This window comes from Thalia democratica, unplaced genomic scaffold (genome assembly GCF_965202585.1).
Source record: "Thalia democratica unplaced genomic scaffold, ktThaDemo2.hap1.1 HAP1_SCAFFOLD_649, whole genome shotgun sequence".
In the NCBI taxonomy this organism is placed as follows: domain Eukaryota; kingdom Metazoa; phylum Chordata; class Thaliacea; order Salpida; family Salpidae; genus Thalia; species Thalia democratica.
In genome coordinates, this window is record NW_028139651.1 from 1 (window position 1) to 20,397 (window position 20,397).

Here is a 20,397-nt window from a genome sequence, read left to right on the forward strand (position 1 = left end):
TCTGGGTTTCCTAAACTTTTTCTTTCATAAGGCCCCTTTTAAAGAAAATGAAAAAGCTATGATCGCCTTGACAAGATTTCTCAAAAAAAATTTCTTAAGTACACCTAACACTTTTAAGAATTATTTTTGTTTTTTGCTTTTCACTATCATTTCTAGAACATTTATTGTAAGTTCAAAATTATAGCCCACTAAACTAAATTTTTGTAATAGCCCCTATGGGGTGCAATATGGCTAACTTTAGAAAAACTAGATTTAAGTATAACATCAGTTTCTTATCACTTTTTTCTCTTAAAGACTTAACCAAAACTCGATGAAAAAACCTAGGGTATCATCTACAGGAGATAATCCAAATATAAGCCTTTAAATTTAATGCAGGCTAAGTTTACCAGCAATACAAAATATTTATTTTTTTTCAAATTACTGAAAACCAAGAAACTCTCAATTGTATCTAAATATCATTAAAAGAAAAACTAAGAAAAAAGTCTAAAAACCCCTGAAAACAAAGATTTCTAATAAATTTTTTATTCAAGCAAACAAAACTAACATCTTATTAAAAATTTTCACTAATTTTAGGGAATATATACTTTATGTTGGTTAGATATAGATCACTACTCATTTCATTATTATACACTTACAAAAATAATGCGCATGACAAATTTTACTTAACTAACAATTGTACAATAAAATACCACCCACACAGAGGTTTAGAAACACCCATTTACTTTAAACTTAATTCCTACATATTTTGTGGATAGGTTACAAAATTTTATCAAACCTATTAAAGTAACAGTTATTATAAATGGTAAGAAATGTACTTATGTAAAAATCGCGTGCATTTATTTGTTATAAAGTGAAAAAATATTAAACAGCTTGATAACCAATAACTTAGCTACTGTTCATTTTTATCTTTCACTTGTTGTGATTACTTTCACAACTAAGTGTGGTTGCACAGGTTATACCTACTTAATAATGTTTTTTTTTTCTGTAATTAGTTTTAGTTAAATATTTTTAAAATGGTGTAATTTTTTACTCAAATGTTAGTAAAGTATTTTTGTTATAATGTATACAGAAGTATGTATTCATAAAAGAAATAATAAACTATAAAAACTATTTTCTAATTATCTATATTTAGGGTTATATAAAAAAAAAGTATTTTATATTCAGTTCCTTCCTTAATGAAATAACCAGTGTAAATAAGCCTGATAAACAACTCAAAAATGGTTTAAATGACACTTTATTGGTGTTGTAGTTGAAAATAAACTATCTGTTTTTAGTACATTACAGAATGAAAACTTTAAAAGTTAAACCTAAACAGAGAAAATCAAATTAAGACACGCGCGAGAATGAGCTTTTATTTAATAAAAATTTCAGTTGCTGTAAATTAAAAAACAAAAAATTTTTTTACATAAACTTACAACTAAAATTGATAAATGTACTTCAACTTTCTTACAATGTAAATTGATGTAAACTTGCGATATCTACTCAAAAAATATTACACAACTTAATTACATTTACTATACTATCATTATCTATTATTTAAAAAATGTATAGCTAAATGTTTTTTTTTTAAACAGACTTTCATTAATTATAAACTTTTATTGAAAAAGAACTACCTTTTTACTAGCTTGAAAGAAATGCATAGCACAAAATTTTTTTTAGTAAACTCTATTATGTGCTAACATCTTTTCACAGAAAAATTGTTTATATTCAAAATTTAAAATTCAGTGAAAAAGACAAGCAAGTCTACTATAGCAAAGTTTTAGATTAAAAATTTTTAAAGAACAAAAAAAAAAAAATTGGGGTAGCACAGGCTTTATCTAATCAATCTACGACTGCCACTAGTATCTTCTATAGTGAAGGAATGAAAAGTGTTTAACAATATTAGTATTAAACTAACACTAAATCTGCATTTTAGTAGACCAATATGATATATTTTGTAGATTATTCAAGTACTTTCAAAAGACTTAGTAATATTTTTAAATTGTCAAAAATTTATAATTACTGAACATAGGCTAATGACAACAAAAAGACATACTTTTACAGCGTACTATTATTAGATTGTAATCATTGGCAAGCTGACTTAGCTATAAGCGTCGCATTATCTATGTAAAACTGAGGATATTTAACCATAATAACAAATATAATTATAATATTTAATTATACTTTCAGAACTGAAGAACAACAATATTCTAAAAGATAAAATATTAAGTTGTTAATTTAAAGATTAAATAGTTAAAGTTTCAATATAGCTAACATTTCCTTGAAATTTTATACAAATAAAAATTTACTTACGTTAATTAACAGTACGCTATGCGTTTATCTCAAATCAAAAGCAGGTTTTAATCATCACTCTAACTCAGTGTTTCTCAAAGTGGGCAATATCGCCGCCTAATGGCAGTTTTAGTAAGTCGGGGAGCAATAAGAGTAAATGGGCAAAAGGGGAGGAGGTCTGTTTTTAAATTTTGGGCAGTCAAAAAATTTCACTTTTTAGCTTGCTAATTTACTAAATTTAGCTTGCTATTGAATACTTGATCCTGAGGTAAAACTTAAACAAAAAAGTCCATTTTGTTTACTTGCTGAGTCAGCAGAAAAATGGGAATTCCGTAGAACCAACAATAGGACCCAGTGTTATATCGATATTGACTTCTATTTAGAGATAAAAGTGGTTATTGAAAAGTTGAAAATGGCTTTTTTACATTTGTAAAGTTCGTGTTGTAACCAACTGATGTACGGTCCTTAGGTAAAAATTTAAATTATACTAAATGCTGATGTAAAATAATACTTAAGGCTACTCTGTATAAAACTAGGCATGATAATGAATGAACATGTTGTATTAAAGAACAATTGCGAACACTAACAAATATATAAACAACAACATCATACTTTAGAAACTACTTTAAATGTAGTCAAACCTTTACACACGAATTAATCTAACACGAATATACTAAAAAATGGAGGAATGAATTCTTGGCTCAATGTTAATGTTAGTGACTAATATTCCAAATTGCTTACCAAAAAACTTTAATATTCAATTTCGTTAGACATCTCAAACACTTAAAATTTATTAAAAATACTTAATATGTTAACAGATAACTCGTGGATACTTCTTATTGTTATAAAATACAATCAAGAAAAAGAAATTAAAGTTTGTCTCTATTTAAAACTTCCGCTTTGTATGAGGGAAAGGAAGTTGAAAAGTATTTTTTTACAAACTGTAAGTTCTTACGTCATGTATTTATTTAATTCAATTATCAAAAGATTTTAAACTGAAAAAATTTTAGATTTCAAGAAATGATATCATCAGTTAAGCACATGTAAATGGAATTCATTGGATTGGAGTAGTGATATTTTGACATTTTTAATTAAAAATTAGTTAGACATTCATAAAACTATGAAGATTTATATCATAAAACAGTATTTTTAAGTAATTGTTGTCTTTGTTGTTAATGTTCATTGATTTGTCATTTTGTCTATTGATTTATACAGTAGTTGTTATACATATTTAATGTTTAACTAATATCAAGTATACTAACTTTAAAATTGTTTGCAATTTTTTTTACTCATTACTAGGTTTGAGTAATGTTGAGGTTTTATTTAAACTAAACTAATCTAGAGTCTTTTAGATTTTTTTTAAACAATATAGAAAACGAAACATGAATTATTTACATAAAGTATAGGATTTACGTAATAAAAAATATGTTACATATTTTTTTTTGATTATAACTTAATAACTTGTCTTGTCTTTTTAATGTTGGGAACCAAAGCTTTTACATGCTTAATGAAATTGGTAAGTGTCAAAAATGCACGGAGGGACACTTTTGCACGGGTTGAAAATGTTTTTTTTTTTGTTAATATACTTATTCTTATTATTTTTTCTACCACTGTTTCCCTATTTATTACCCTATGTCGGTATTACTTTTATTATTTACATTTTTTACTATCAACTTTACCCCTGACCTTAATGTTACCTATAGCTCTTATACTAACTAAACTACCATTTTCAATTAAAGTTTAATGAATGTTATTTAAAGTTTTTCTTTACAAACAAGCTCTCATAAATTATAACTTTGTTTTTGATATGGTTAACAACTTTTAGCTTGAAAATAGTTTCAAAGGAGTGCAAAAAATTTCTAAGATCTTTTTTAGCAAAATCTAATTTAATGTTGTATTTTTTTACAGCATTTGGTGTGTTAATTCAACATTTAAAAACTTAGTAAAATTTTACCAACAAATCTACTATTATAAGTAAAATTTATGATTAGAAAACGTTATCAAATTTTATTAATTTAAAATATTGCCGAATCCGGATCCTAAATGATAATATTTTATTAAGTTGTAATAGAAAACAAACTTACAAAATCTAATTAATCATAATAACTATTTAGCAACGTTTATTCTTTTTCTCGCAAAATTTCAACCGAGTTTTCCAGTGGTGCCGTGAAACAGCATCAGGTTGTTTTTGTGATCCACATTAAGTTGCGGTTCGTTTTCGATTACCTTGTGCGCCGATACATTTTCAAAAGAAATAAAGGTCCAAAGTCTTTGATGATGGTTGCCTTCAAAAACTACCGTAAAAATTCATACTTTGTCGATGAGCGTTCAATAGGCATGAGAGGGTATTTCGGTTCATTTTACTGAAACGTAAAATTTTTTTAGTAAGGTGCACTTTAAAAGTAAAGCTTGAAACAATTAAATGTAATATATTTTTGTATATGAAAAAAAAACTTAATAACTATTAAAATATTTTTTTTTGTTATTCATATATAACTAAAGTTAGTTTAGTAATTAAAAAAATGTTTATAACTAATATATAAAAAGAGTTTATTTTAGAGATATAATATTTAGTACAATAATAGTACACAAAATTAACTCTGAAAATTTTTACCAAGCAGCCTGTAGTTTGTTGAATAGTTTTCCAGTGCAGTACTTTGTTTACCTCCATTATGGTTATGTTTAATACTTTAATCATTTTTTATGAATAAATGTCTTTAAATAAAGTGTTAAAGTTTCTAAATAACTCAAAGTAAGCGGAACTAAAATAAAATAAGTTGACGTAAGTTATTAATAGATCTTATGAATAATAGTAGTCTAGTTAGTTACATTTGTTTGAAAATTATTTGAAGCTGTTAAATTTTCAAAAGTGGCTCATATTCTAGAAGTTTAAACTTGGTTAAGTTCTGAATAAAAGTTGCCTATAACTTGAAATATTAAATAGTTTTTAATAAAAATATCGACATATAAAATCGTAACCAACTAACTATAAATGGTATTTTTTGACGTCAATCTTGTATAACCTTTAAATTACATACAAAGTGAATTAGGATATTTATAAAAAATTCTACTTTTGAGTTTTCAGCTGAAAATTGTTTTACATGTTGCAATTATCACAAAAATACCTAAAATTTATCTGTTTTTGATAAACCTTCATAGAAGCGGTGTTTGATTATCTAAAAACAACCCCCAATGTAAACTAAATAGGGTCCAAAAATTTGACCTTAGAGTTTTTAGCTGAAGATTCTTTTACATTTAAAATTATCTTAATAACAGAGTGTGCGGAATTTAAGACGATTTGATGAAAGTTTTACGGAGGCTTTTTTTGATTTTATCTAAATTTTCACCACTTTTTATTAATTTAATTAAAAAATAATAATAAGATGTTCTTCCGTGATCCTTCTTTTGTAGATCTGTAGGTCACTAAACTTGGCTTTTTGTATACATGTTTTGACAAAAAAAAGAACCAAGTTTATCGTGAAAATTAACATTCTGAAGTTGACAATAAAGAGCAAAATAAGTCTACGGCGTAAATGTAGAAGTTTTTAATTTAAAATAAATATTCAGAATTTGAAAATTTTAATATATGTTCCGGAGTTTACAATGAAGAGCAAAAAAATCTTTTAGCATACTTGTGGGGAGTTTTTAGCTTTAGTTTCATAAAATTTAAACTGAATCCGTATAGAGCCGGATCCTTATTTTGTGGATCCGGTAGATCACTATTTAAAATCGTAGATAAAAACCTAAACCCAGAATAAAAACAAGCTCTCATAAATTATAATTTTGTTTTTGATATAGTTAACAACTTTTAGCTTGAAAATAGTTTCAAAGGAGTGCACAAAGTTTCTAATTTTTTTTCAAAACCTTATTTAATGTTGTATTTTGTTACAGCATTTGGTTGTGTATATTCGTGATAATTATTAGTGAAAATATCTATAATATTAGTCAAAATTCACAAACAAATCTACCATTAAATGTAAAATTTATTATTAGAAAACGTTTACAAAAAATAATTAAAACTTGTTTTTTCCATTTCCTTTCTTTTTTAAGGTAGCACCGGCTCCAGTAAACCAATCTAAAGCTTTTACTATTATATATAAATACAGGATGATAAGTTTTTTATATAAAATGTGTTAAACTAGGTACAAAGGCAGCATTTTAGTACATCAAAGCATTGGGACCAATATCAAAACAACAGGAGTAGTTACCAGTTTTAAAAGTCTTAATCTTATTTTAGGTTTTTAAAAGAATTGAAACCATTGGTTAAAACTATTTTAATCTTGAGTACTGAACATAAATTAAGTAAAATAAAAAGATAATTTACATAGTAACCATTGTCAAGCTGACTTAGCTATAAGCCTCGCACTATCTATGTAAAATTGAGAATACTCAATAGATAATAACAACTATTATTTAATTATAATCTTGGAATTTAAAATAATTATCTTTCAATAATTAAAAATTATTTTTTCTAGTACTAAATAATAATAGAAAACTTTAAATTTTATACAAATTAAAATAAGTATAGATACTGATATAAATATTTTAATTATAAGTATGTCTTTATTTTAAATCACACGTCAAAGTTACAGTCTTATATTAAAGAAGTTTTTTTCATTATAGCTTTTATACGTTATGAAACAAAATAAAAAAGGATATTAACATCAAGTATATTGTTAAAACTTTTAAATTTTATTTAAAACTTACCTTATTTTTACTGACAAGCCGTTTTAGTTAAATCTGGTTTTATACTAAACTTTAAAACTTAAATATCGTGTACTATTTTATTTTAGTAAAGAACTCTTAATTTTTTTGCTATTAAACACATAAAATTATCATCTGTTTTTTTATACAAAATACATACTGTAAACAATCATGTATCTAATTAGTCCAGCACTAGGGAAAAATAAGTAAAATCCAAAAAAGTCCATTTTTTTAATGGCTTTAAAAATTTTATACAGGTAATTTCATTATTATTGTTGCCTTTATTTAAGAAAATCAAGTAAAATATAGGGTAGGTGGAAACAGTATTAATTTTAGTAAAATAAAATAATTTTACCTAATAATTGTAAAATTAGTTTATTTTTTGATTTAAGTACTTATTAGAAAATGTTTTTTATATCATAAGTAAAAACGTATTGCAGTTGTAAGGTTTTGAGATTTTTTTATTCGTAAAATTATGCAAAAGAAGTGAATTACTAATACAGCAGTATATTTTTAAAATACTAACCTTTATCCCTTACCATTGATAACCGAAATTTTTAATCTATTGTCTCAAGCCTAACCCTGTCTCGATACAGAGATGTTAAAGGGGTAATAGGATTATTATAGTATATTAATACAACAATCAAAACAACACTTATATTTATTTACATAAACTAAACAACACAAAGATACAATTACATCACTCTATACGAGAACTAAAGTTAAACACACAAGAAAATATTAGTTCTTAAATCTAACGTGTTTAAAATGCATTTTAACTTAAAGCACACTTGCCGAAACTGCTACTGCACTGTAATTGCAAGTCAAATTCCGTTTTATAAGCACTAAAACAAATGTAACTCCTTTAAGTAAACAATATTGTTTATTGTTTTAGAAAATTGTTTTAAGAGTTATAAAAATTGTTTTGCAAAAGCTTGTTTTGAGAATAATGAAAATTGTTTTTATTATTACAAAAAATTCCATATTTATTCACGAGCTTTAAAATATTAAAATGAGATGCTAATATCATTACATTGTTTCTTTTTAAATTTTCAATTTTAACGTTTAAAGCCTGGTAAAATTAATTAATTAAAAAATAATTAAAATCCTTAAAATTCTACTTAACTTTAAACTTTTTAGACAGTATCAAAAGTCCGGTTTAAAAAAAGTAAGAAAAAGAAACTGTATTTCTTATTATCTCAAAAATTACATAATCTACAAAAACTTAGATAAAACACAACATAAAGACAAAGTAAGTAACAATGATAGTCATTTAGTTGTCCTCCAGCTTCTTATCCTTGGGGTTCTTGTCCTTGTGCCTGTTGTCCTCGGGCTCGTCGTCGGGCTGTTATCCTCAGGTTGTTAATAGAGGCTTATGAACCATCAATTGGATCATTGACAACGTCTTGTTTCTTTTAGGAAACATTTGACTTTCTGTCTTCTAGCTGGTTTCTGAATCAGAAAAACATCACATCGATTGGCTTCGGAAACAATGACAGCAGGAATTTTGATCGTGACGTCATAGAATAAACACAAAATCTTCATTCAATCTTTTGTTTATTGTCGTACTTATAAACAACAAAACTTTTAAAGTTTCATGCAGTAGCAAGGTGTTAGGTGTGCTTAAAACTGTGGTTATCAAACGACAATTTGCTTCAAACAACGTTAAAAAGATACAAACGCAACAATTTATTTACAAGCGACGACTGCTAAATTTAAGGGGAGTTTATTTTTGATTTCTTTCAAAGGGAAAATTTTAACACAACTTTATACTTGAACTTGAAACGAGTAATAAAATGAGGCAAGAAACTTATCTTTTTACAACTAAGAAAGATAAAAACTCATTCAAATATACTTTTAAACTACAGCAACATTCTGGTTTAAAACAAATACAATTTATACTTTAGAACAATCAATCAGCAGATCAAAACAATAAAATAGTAGTAGTAAACAAATAGACAAATTGTTTTATCAGCTAAAACTCAGACGTTATTAAGAACAACTATTCTGCTGTTGTAATTCTAAATTTTAATGCGGTTCTTACTTAGTTTTTATGCTTAGAAAAGTATAATAACTGCGTTCTCTTGGCAACTTATAAAATGCAATTTTGCACTAAAATACTGCGTCCCCTGACGACTTATGTAAATTGTAACATCTTCAAAAGAACATTGTGCACTAGAGTAAAAAGACTGTGCTTTTTATAATCGAAATACTGCGCCCCTATGCGACTTATGTTAGTTGCAACTTATATTATACCCTTAGCTAAAAAGATTAAGCTTTTTAGGATCGAAATACTGCGCACCCATGCGACTTATGTTAGTTGCAACATATATTGTGCACTTAGAAGAAGGAATATTATGCTTGTTAGAATTATGTGCATTTAAGCACTAAAAAGACATATATAAAACTATACATAGAAATAACCGCAAAAATATATAGTACTTCCAGCAAAAATCCTTGACATCAAGCTTCGCTTTTAACAAAACTAAATAAACCACTACCACACACTTGTATTATAATTGTAGACTTGCTGTTTCAAAGTAAAAAGTTATTCACACAATTTTTCTTACTATTATCATAGTGAAATGTCGCAAAGTAAAGTATTATCGCAAATTATACTGTCAAAATTTTAAACTCGTTAAAAAGTTGTTTAGTAATAAACTAAAGTTTTTTTTTTTTTTTGCTGCGTTTTTTAATTGATAAGGCACCTAGTTCCTAAATATCAAAAGATTCCTAAAATACAGGCCACACATGGTTTCCAATGTCTTGATACACAGATGTTATTAAGGGGGGTAATAAGATTATTAAAGTAGATTAGTACAACAATCAAAACAACACTTATATTTATTTACATAAACTAAACAACACAAAGATACAATTACATCACTCTATACGAGAACTAAAGTTAAACACACAAGAACATATTAGTTCTTAAATCTAACGTGTTTAAAATGCATTTTAACTTAAAGCACACTTGCCGAAACTGCTACTGCACTGTAATTGCAAGTCAAATTCCGTTTTATAAGCACTAAAACAAATGTAACTCCTTTAAGTAAACAATATTGTTTATTGTTTTAGAAAATTGTTTTAAGAGTTATAAAAATTGTTTTGCAAAAGCTTGTTTTGAGAATAATGAAAATTGTTTTTATTATTACAAAAAATTCCATATTTATTCACGAGCTTTAAAATATTAAAATGAGATGCTAATATCATTACAACCCAAGTTAAAAATTGTAAATAGAAAAAATAGTTATATGTAAAAAAGTTATACTAAAACAAACTTAAATTAAAATTAAGTAAAATATTAGCCTATCAGAACGCCTTAGATTAGTTTCAACTGACGCAAACTTAAAGCACCTAATATAGTTAGTAAATTTAAACTATCTCATCAGGGATAAAAAATTATTTAAGTTAGGACTTAAGACTAGATAGATTTTTGGAGGCAAAAACTAATACGATAAAATTAAAAAAAATGTTTACAATGTATAATAATGCTATAAAATAGATAGATGTTAAAAAAACATGTTTAGTAAATTTTGTCGTATTTGCTTAAAAAGATATGTTTAACATATTGCCATACTATAACTTAACTTTGTCTATAAAAAAGAAAAACATATATTTACTACATATTTTCTAGATTTACTTATAATTAAAAAACATATTTCATATCTAAGAAAAAGCAACAAAAGAATAAAAATTAACAGTTTGGATTAGTTAAAGAAAAAGTTTACTTTATTAGATTTTTCTAAAACTCTTAGAAAAAGTATCTAAGGTTATTAAAATAAGGAGTTAGAAAAATAATTTTAACAGTTCAAAACTTGAGTAGCTTAAACTTAAAACACTAACTTTATTGTCTTTTTTTTACAAGCTCATTCAGCATGAAACCTAATCAAAATTATTGTTTTTTGACATTAAATTTAGGGAAATTATTTAAAAAAATATAAAATCTAATTGTATACAAGGTTGTTGGTATAATTTTACACTTACGTCAATAAGTTTTAAAATATCAATATAACTTACCTGTATTAAAGAAACAGATTATTAGCACTAATAGTTATAACGATAGACCAGGAAATTTTAGGGGCCATGAGGTCATAGTTTGAAACTTACCTTAGATATTGTGTAGTTGCAACTAGTTGATGGAAAAGAGCAAAAAAAGGGTCTTAGGCGTTTTTCATGACTGTTTTGAAGCTTATACTAGATACTATGAAAAAAAACTAGGGGGCCACAAGCCGTAAAAGGGGGAGCCACAAGACCATTATTTGAAACTTACGCTAGATATTTGGAGTTGATGATGAAGAGCAAGAAAAAAGGTCCTAGCGTTTTTAATGGTAGTTTTTAAGAAATCTTGTTGTAGGGGGCCATAACTTTTTTAATTTCTTTAAAGGTGGTCTAAAGAAAATAAGTTTGGGAAACCCTGCGCTAGACTATGGTAAATAAAATTCCAACACTTATTTCGATTTGTTGCATTATATTACAAGCTAATAGCATTATCAAGCTTCATTTGTTTTAAAAAGTTCGTAAATAGTGTAAAAAAAAAAGTGAGTAATAACCTGTATAAATGACAAACTTATTGTAACCTTTTATGTGATTTAGTATTTAGTGTTGATATAACTATCTACTAAACAAAGAATACACTTGTTGCTTCCTTTGAAATTTTTTTAAACTTTTTTTGATAATTTAAAATTTATTTTGGAAGGTAGACAACTAGGTTATGTCATATACACTTTTTGTAGTGTACAATTGTAATTCGTGAATGAAGTAAGGGTATAACTTTATATTTTTAATGTTGTTTAATAGTCAGTCGCATATAATTGATGTTAAGTTTTTAACATTATTTAGTGCAGCTCTGTTATTAGAATGTAATAGTATAGAAATAAAATTATGGTAATTATCTTAGGACCACAGCTATGATATTGTTATATCCTAAAATATTATGATTGTATAGGAATTTATATATTTTTAAAACAAGCAAAAAGAACCACTATAATTCTTAAAACTAGAGTTTTGAATTGTCAATTCTAACTTTATTAACGAAAATGCTAACTCAAAAAGTTCGTAGATGTACTAGCTTATAAATTTAATGGTTTGTTATTGTATTAAATAGTAGCATTACAAAAGTCTGAAAATTTCATTTTAGAAAAAAATTGATGAGAATAACTTGAAATAATATGAACTTTATTTTTATGCTAATTTTTTGTGCTTAAATAAAACTTTATTACAGAAGAAGAAAAAAATTAAATAACCTTTGAACAACTTATTTATTAACAAAATGTACCAACAATTTGAATTCAAAATAATATTTCAAACTCTGAAACACTTAACAGAAATTTCTTTGATTTAACATGATAATGAAATGACATTTTAACAGCTTCGATTATTTCTTTCGTTCCCAAAGCTCTCTAAGTCCCATGCTTTCGAAATCTTTTTGTACCTGTAAAATATTATGTTGCACTGTAAAAACTAATTAGTTTTAATCTTATTTAATTAATTTTTGTAATTGTCGTACATATTTGTATTCGTTAAATTTTGCTCAAAAGTAATAAATTTGTAACAAATTGTGTTTTTCATAAGCTATATAAATAAAAGTATATAAATTTGAAAAAAAGCGTACGTAGGTCTAATTGATACCTTTAATGTTTTTTTTTGCTTAAAAAATTTAAAACATTATATGAGTTAAATTTAAAATATGTTTTAAAATATAGCAAACTCTGGTAATTAAACTTTTTTTGTTTTTGAATTTTTTTTACTACCATAATCATATCAACTTGAGCTTTAAACTTTTTTTTTTTATATAACTTTTTGAGTTGTGACCCTTTAAATATAAAAAAAATTGAGTTGTACAAATTTGAATAGTCGTGTCATCATTGCTATAAAATTCTTTTCGAAATAGGATAAAAGAATAAAAACAAAAGGACAAAAAATGCATTACGCATCCCTAATGAGATAACAAGCTTCGAAGTCTTTCAGCATCTCTAATTTAAAAAAAAAATTAACTTCAAAACTAGTGGGTTATCAAGTATTTTATGAAGCTTTTAATTAAATTCAAGTATTTTAATAAAATATTGTCTTTTTTTTCAAATTACCTTTAGACATAACATATGTCATTCAACAACAACTCAACTTGGACCAACTTGTTCAAGCTTAAAGTATTAAAATAATTAAGGCACAAATCATATCAGCGAATACAAAGCAAACAATTCGATCAATCAAAACGAAATACAACAAATTCAAAAACCTGGTCGTTCTCGGTGTTGTCCTCCATGGTGGCGGAGTTTTGCACCGCCCAGATGTTGTAGTACCTCCCGTTGCCGCTCGTGGATGTAGATGGAGGGAAAGCCCCCGTCTGCTCGTTCGAACTCCAAATATTATCATGTTGCGTCGCCGGCGCCACGACGGAATGGCCGATGACACCTGGGGCCTGAGGGGCGGCTTGAAAAACGGGGTCCAGGTTCTGGTTGAGAATGTCCTCGATCGTGGTCGCGGGCCAGAGTGGAAGCTGGGGCAGCGCTTCGGTGGTGAAAACAAAGTTTTGGACGAGGGGAAGTCCGGGCGGCAGAATTGCGCTGTTAGCGACCAGGGAATCTGCGGGAATCAACGGTGAGCTGTACGGGTACAGCTTGTCGGGAGTCACCTGCCTGCTGGGAGGTCCGATGGGGGTTTTGCTCGCGGGCCTGGGAGCTGTTAATCGAAATAATGAGATGAATATAAGCAGTTGAGCTTTTTGCATTAAACCTAAAGCTAGATAATTCGTAATGTAAGTAGAAAGTTATAGTTCTTTTTTAAAATGTTGTTTTCAATATAAATAAGTAAAACTTTATTGAATTTACTTTAAATTGCAAAATCTGATAGGAGTATAAAAAAAAAAAAAAAAAATACAGAGTAAAAAATTGGTAGAATAATATTGTGCTACATAATGATAATAAAATTTAAAAGAAAAACAATAAGCAGCTAAACTTATGATCAAAAAAAGTAAACCATGTGACTTAAAAATGGAGAATTTTAATGTTTTATTTAAAATCAATTTTATGAGTTTTTTACTTAAAACTTTTAACTTCATAAATAAATATTTTATTGCACGCTTTAATATAGTATATTTTAAAGCTGTTGAAATTTAATAGAATGAATTGTAAAATAAAGTACTGTTGTACCAATTTTAACACAGCCGCTACAGAGCTTTTACATTTAAAGTAGTTTTACAAATTTTGTTAACAAAAAAATATATATAAATACTTTTAAACACCATTTTAAGTTTTAGTTTAAAATCTTCAATAAAAACTGTTGTTGTTAAATTCGAGTATCTTTTAAGCTTGGAAGCTTAGTATGTATGTTAAATTAACTAGCGTAAACATTTTACGTAACTTTTATTTTAAAAACAAAAAACTGACGGCTAAATTTAGCTTTTATTGAGAAAAACAAATTTAAGTTAATATTTTAAAATTAGATTACCGTTTAAACCAACACCAAGGTTAGAAACGGTTCTTATTTAATAATAACAAATATTTTAGGTTATTTAATTTAATTAACATTAGAAGGCGATTAACTTAAAGCGGTTGATATAAAATGTTTTTTATAACTTTCTTAGAAAATGTAATTGCAGAATTTTTTTTTTCTCTTTAAATTCGGAATTATCAATTTGTTACAAATTGTTAGACTTCTTTTTTATTTATAAATTAATCAAAGACAACAATTTATAATTTTATGGCCAAAAAAAAAAATCTAAGAAGTATCTTTAGTATTGCAGCTTTTGAAGTCAAAATAATGAAATTTTCTTAACCATTTTTATGTTTAACATCACAGTTTAAAACTTTTATTTTGTTTTTAGTTTATACAAAACAAAAAATAAATTAATAAAAGGAGATGTTCAGTTAATTTTATTTTAAATGTTATTTACATCTTATGTTGCTGTTTTTAATTCAAAAAACAAAAGTGTTTTAAAACTTTGAAGACTCTTATTAAACTTAAATACAATATTGACGATTTAAATACTTTAATAAAAAAATTATTTTATGTTATAATTATTTCAATATCTATTAAAGCGTGTAAGTGTGCACAGAAATGTAACCAGTTCACAGTAGATTTTGAGAATACTGATTTATATTTTTTTTAGCTTTTTTACTTTTTAACTAAACAATTTGATTAAATATGATAAAATTTTCCAACATAGCATAAAATTAATATAGTGTTACTGGGCCATAAACCGAAAAAGTATACAAAAGGTCTTTAAAAATCTAAAGTATATCTTTTGTTAGAGATTTTTTATTAGACTTAAGCAAACTAACAAAAATATACTCAATTAACAAACTCATAAGTTAATAATATTAAAAAAAAAACGATATTTCCAAGTACAAATGGTTTAAATTAAATAAAAACTTTAAAGAATAAAAAATACATAACAACCTATACTTATGCCTTCCATTCCAGTACTTGTACTTTTTTCTTTGTTCAACAACGGATTTCCAATAGCTTGAAAAGATAATTTGATTAAAAATTGCAGAAAAGTTTGCTACTAGCTTTATGGAAAAAACATACAGCAACATAAAAATTTAATCAACCAACCCTCTGTATTTAACATTGGCAAATTTTCATCGAAATGCGCGTTTAAAGAAGGTAAGCACGGCACATTGGTGAATTGATTACTATTTTGTATCAGGTTATCAAGAACAATAGATTGTGAGGATGTAAAAGGTGTTTCTATATAACTGTCTGCTAGAATAAAAAAACTGTCACATTATACTTTTTGATAAAAATTCAATATTAGTTGAACAAGACTCAATTTTTATACAAAATAAAGATAAAGGTTAGAAAGAATTATTATATGAAAGTATTAACCTTTAATGACAAAAAAGCATTTTGCCCAAAAGCCATAAAATAATCTTTTAAACGGAGCACAGGTATAATATTTGTGATCTTTTACTAATATAGCTGATAAAAACCAATTTTATTTGTTTATGTTGCACGAAAACTTTTAAGTATGGTTAAAACTTTTTTTAGTCTACTCAGTATTTCCAAAACCGTTCACTTATGTACAAAAAATTTTGATGACTAATGAAAAAATTTGTAAACAGTTTATATTTAATATTACTTCATTTTGAAGCATTCTCGATAGTTCTTAGCAAGCTTTAAAAAGGTAGTTTTTATTAAAAAACATCAAAAATTGTCTTGTGTGCATTTTTTGAGTGATACCCTGTGCGAATTTAAATAAAAAACACTGACTTAACAAATTCAAAGTCACTTAAAAAATTTCAATAAAACGCTGCGAAAAAAGCTGAGACATCAGATTCTCACTTGAAAAGTTCCACGGGCTCGCCCGTTGAAACACGTCGTGTTGGTGGGAGCTCACAGTGGCGAGGGGTGATTGTTGAGCGGAAGACGCAGAGACAGTCGACGACAATTTGGCAGTATTGTTAGCGTTGCTGGCCACATCTCTCTGTTAACAAAACCCAAGTAGTGAGTTTGAGTTAGGAAGGAGCTATGTGTTAACTTTTTATTTTTATTTAAACATCACAGCGGATAAATTTAGTTTAGATGTAAAAAGGAAGCTTTAACTTTAAACTGTAGCATGTTAGCAAAAGTTTATTTAACTGAAATTAATAAAACTAAAGATGCCCGTTAAAGTTAGCGAGTCTTAATTATACTTACTTATCTTTAAAGGAGCACATATATATTTTTTAAAATTCTTAAAACTTTTAACAAGTTGATGATAAAAAAAGTATTCATCTTAATACCTTTGTATTTAAGACAGGAAAACAAAACACTTATCAAAAAGACTTATATTGAAAGTATAATACCAGTCTTGAAGCGCTTATAGTCTAATTACGGGTAGGAAAATTTTTTAGTCGACAGGCCATACTTAATACAAAGAGTCTAGTCTTTAACGAATTACATTTCTTCATAAAATTTTTATCTATTGAGCAACGAACATGGTCGCCACAGATCAAGCTGAGAAAAATTTCCTGACTTTTCCTGACTTGTAACTAAAATTTTCCTGACTTTTCTAAATCTAAACTTTTAAGTTAAACTTATTTTAAAATACATAGTCAAACACTTGAAACTATATACATCTTCCAATCTTATTTTTATACAGGTTAAAACAACTGTTTTTTTGATGAATTCAATCATCTAACTTCCATTACATCACTTGAACCATCTGTGTATGATTGATGTATTTGCAATAAACAGTTCTATCACCAAAATACTTGTATTTTCTAACTTTATAAAGTTATAGCTTGTTTACATACATATAATATTTAATTCTTCTGGATGTAATAGTTTCTCATTTCATACTGTTTTCAAGCAGAGCTTTCTTAATACTTAATCTAGCTCAACCTCAGCCTGGTCATTGTGCAACACAAATAATGGTTGCAACAACTTTCCAAGAGAAGATTTGGCAGAAAATTTAAATGTTTCAAAATAGAACTGGTCAAAACAATCTTCCTTTTGCTTGAAGCTCTTGAACTTTAATGCATTCATTGGACAATTTACCAAAGTTCTAAATTGTTCAATGCTAGTATCACCTTCAGAGTTGGAGCACATTTTTTACTATGTTAAGGAGTGCACTATGTTGGAAAAACGCCTAACAACAATTGTGACTCCTATTTTTTTCAAGGCTATGCGGATTTAGGCATGACATATTTTTTACAAATGTACTTCCAATAGCCATTCTGCTCCGGAGATTTTCAACCGCTTTTATAACAAATAATTTTTTTTCAATAAAAGACCATTTGTTCCTCAACTAGGTCTTTTTTCCTCAAATTTGCAAGTAAATTAGTTGCAGCACAACCAAGATCAAGGGCAGGTTTTAGGACAGCTTGATCATTTAATTCAACCTTGAATAACTGGTTAAGCTGAGGTTCGTAACTATCACGTCTTTCATAATGATGCACAGCAATTTGATTACCAAGCACAAAATGTTTTCATGCATAAAGGCAACAACAGGCTGGGTACTCTGGTACAATGTCAAAAAAGGCTGCATAAGAAATCACATAACTAAAGAAATGCAAGAAAACTTTTGCGTATATATCACAGTTTCACTATGGAAGTGTTCTTGCCACAGGTAATCAATACTAAAGAGCATAAAAAAACTGCTTGTTCAAGTAGGGTAGTTGTTCAATATGTTAATAGAAAAATGCTGCAATTTTACAATAGGAAATTTATAAACTTATACCAGATAAAGGCATTGGAAATTAAATAATTTTGTAAATTTCTTTGCAATTTTAGTCTGACTTAAAAAGATTTTTAATTATTTTTTTACTATTTGAAGGCCTTAGAAAATAAGGAATTTTCTAAATTAATCTGACATAATCTGACCTTTTTTTTTTTAATCTTGTCAAATTTCCTGACTATTCCTGACTTTTTTTCAAAAACCCCCATTTTTTTCTGACTTTTCCTGATTTCCTGACCATGTTGCAACCCTGAACGTATCTTTATAAAAAAACTTATAAATACAATTAACTTTAAAATCAAGGTTCTAATAAAATATATAAGTAAATAATCATCATCTAATAAGCACTATTATGTTCTGAAAATCAAAAAATGAGCACTTTAAAAAATGCTTGTTTTATAAAAGCTCTTTTTTTTATTGCAAAAGGTCATTTTCAAGAAAAAGTAACGTCGCGGGCAAGATATTTCTACTTGGTGGATTAGTGAGTTGTAATAGTGAATAAACAAAAGTGTATTTCCGAAATACATAACATTGATAACGATCTTTCATAAGTGTAAATCAATGTAAAATATAAATCTCAACTTCCTTTAATAATCTAAGCTAAGTACGATTATTAAACGGATACAAAAACATTTGAAAAGTAAAGTATTATCAGAAGCCTTATTTTATAATGCAAAGAAAAATTTTAAAACTGTGTTTTGCAAAGATTATACGGCTAGTATCTGGATACTAATTTCAAGCGGATTAACTTTGGATTAAAAAAGTTTTTTATCCAAAGCCGATTATCTTTAGCTTTATTCGTATAAATTCTAAATTTCAGCTGAAAAAAATATAAAGTTTATTTTTTAGTTTCTATTTTAACTATATATAACTAGGCGTTTAAAACTCTTTTGATATAAGTACAAATACTTTCCATGTCAGTCATATTTTTATATACATTAGTTAGTAATAAATAAGAAAGATTAACTTTACGTATGTAAAAAAATAGAATTTCGCTGTTTGTTGTGTCGCTGAATACTAAGAAATAACAACTAGTTTGTAATAGAAAATTATGTAGTTCTTGGCTTCACAAATAAATCAGTTTTAAACTTCACCTTAAGTTTATGCAAAAAAAAGTTGGAATTTTCCAATTAAAATAAAAAAATTTGAATATTAAATCTAAAAATCTAAACTTTTAGTTTCATTACATGATAACAGTTTAAGTATTTTCAAACCTTAAATGTGGATCTTTGTATAGAAAATTCAGCTCCGTTTTCAATGACAGTTTGGCTTGAAGCATCTTGAGAGGCTTCTAAAATATTGATAAGATCATATTTTTTTAGTATTTTGGAACTTCTACTTTTTAAAACTGCTTAGAGTGTCATTTATAGCACTTAAATGACGCGTTCTATCGATTCATTTTAAGCTTAAGCCGAAAATATAATAACTGTTTTTAAATTTACTTCAGTTGATGAAATGAATTACCATATAAGTTTTACTCTAAAATCAATACTTAAAGGAGTTTAAAACTTGTTCACAAGCAAACTTACAAAACATCACAAAAAAGCTCAATAAAATTGTTCTCACTTGAGCTCGTGTTGCTGACGCTGCTCGTTGGTGGAAGATCGGAATGAGCAGGCGAGGGGGATCTGGTCGGTTTGGAAGGTTGCTTGGCTCCCGTGAGCGCTCCCGCGTACGACATCGGACCGACGTTGACGCAGGTGGAGGGTGGGGGTTGCACGGGGAAGCTGTTGGCACGCGAGGGTAGTGAAGGTTTCTGTGAAAATAAAACCGAATTCAAAAGTCTCCAATGGGCTAATTTTGGTGGTTGAACTATGCAGACAGTGGTAGGCAGCTTGAAAACGGGTGAACAAAAATTTAAAGAGTTTAAATAAGGATAATGGATGTAGCGTGTAAAGTAGTCTTTGTTGTTCAACCAGATAAGTATAGCTTTGATTACAAGAAGTTTTTGGCTGAAGAGCTAATAAATTAAATATATAAGCATATAATAGGATATAATAACTTTTAGCAGTCGTTATTCACATTGGATGACTTTTTCTGAATAAATAAAAGCTTGTGTAATTTCAAGTTGGTCTTGATGCCCCATTTGACGAAAGTTTTGAAGCTACTTGAATTTTTCGTTGAATTATGTAAATACTCAAAATAATTTACATTCTAAATTTAAAAAAACTTTTTAACTATCATACAACGTAGCTTTCTCAAACTAAATTAACTAAAAAGGATCTTTGTCAGACTTTTATGTCTCTGAACGGTTTTCG

General features: G+C 27.1%; 1 protein-coding gene across 1 annotated transcript in view; it reads right to left on the reverse strand.

Annotated features, from left to right (window-relative positions):
* Window positions 1-12,346: 12,346 nt before the first annotated feature.
* The window catches only part of LOC145846800 (transmembrane protein 131-like), a 33,157-nt gene continuing 25,106 nt past the window's right edge, over window positions 12,347-20,397 (reverse strand). The window contains exons 32-38 of the mRNA XM_082953412.1: window positions 19,706-19,895; window positions 19,354-19,430; window positions 16,264-16,405; window positions 15,535-15,684; window positions 15,376-15,441; window positions 13,214-13,656; window positions 12,347-12,409 (exon numbers count right to left, since the gene is read on the reverse strand). Coding sequence (XP_082809538.1) covers window positions 12,353-12,409; window positions 13,214-13,656; window positions 15,376-15,441; window positions 15,535-15,684; window positions 16,264-16,405; window positions 19,354-19,430; window positions 19,706-19,895 — 1,125 coding nt within the window. The 3' untranslated portion in view covers window positions 12,347-12,352. The remainder of the gene's footprint in view (window positions 12,410-13,213; window positions 13,657-15,375; window positions 15,442-15,534; window positions 15,685-16,263; window positions 16,406-19,353; window positions 19,431-19,705; window positions 19,896-20,397) is intronic.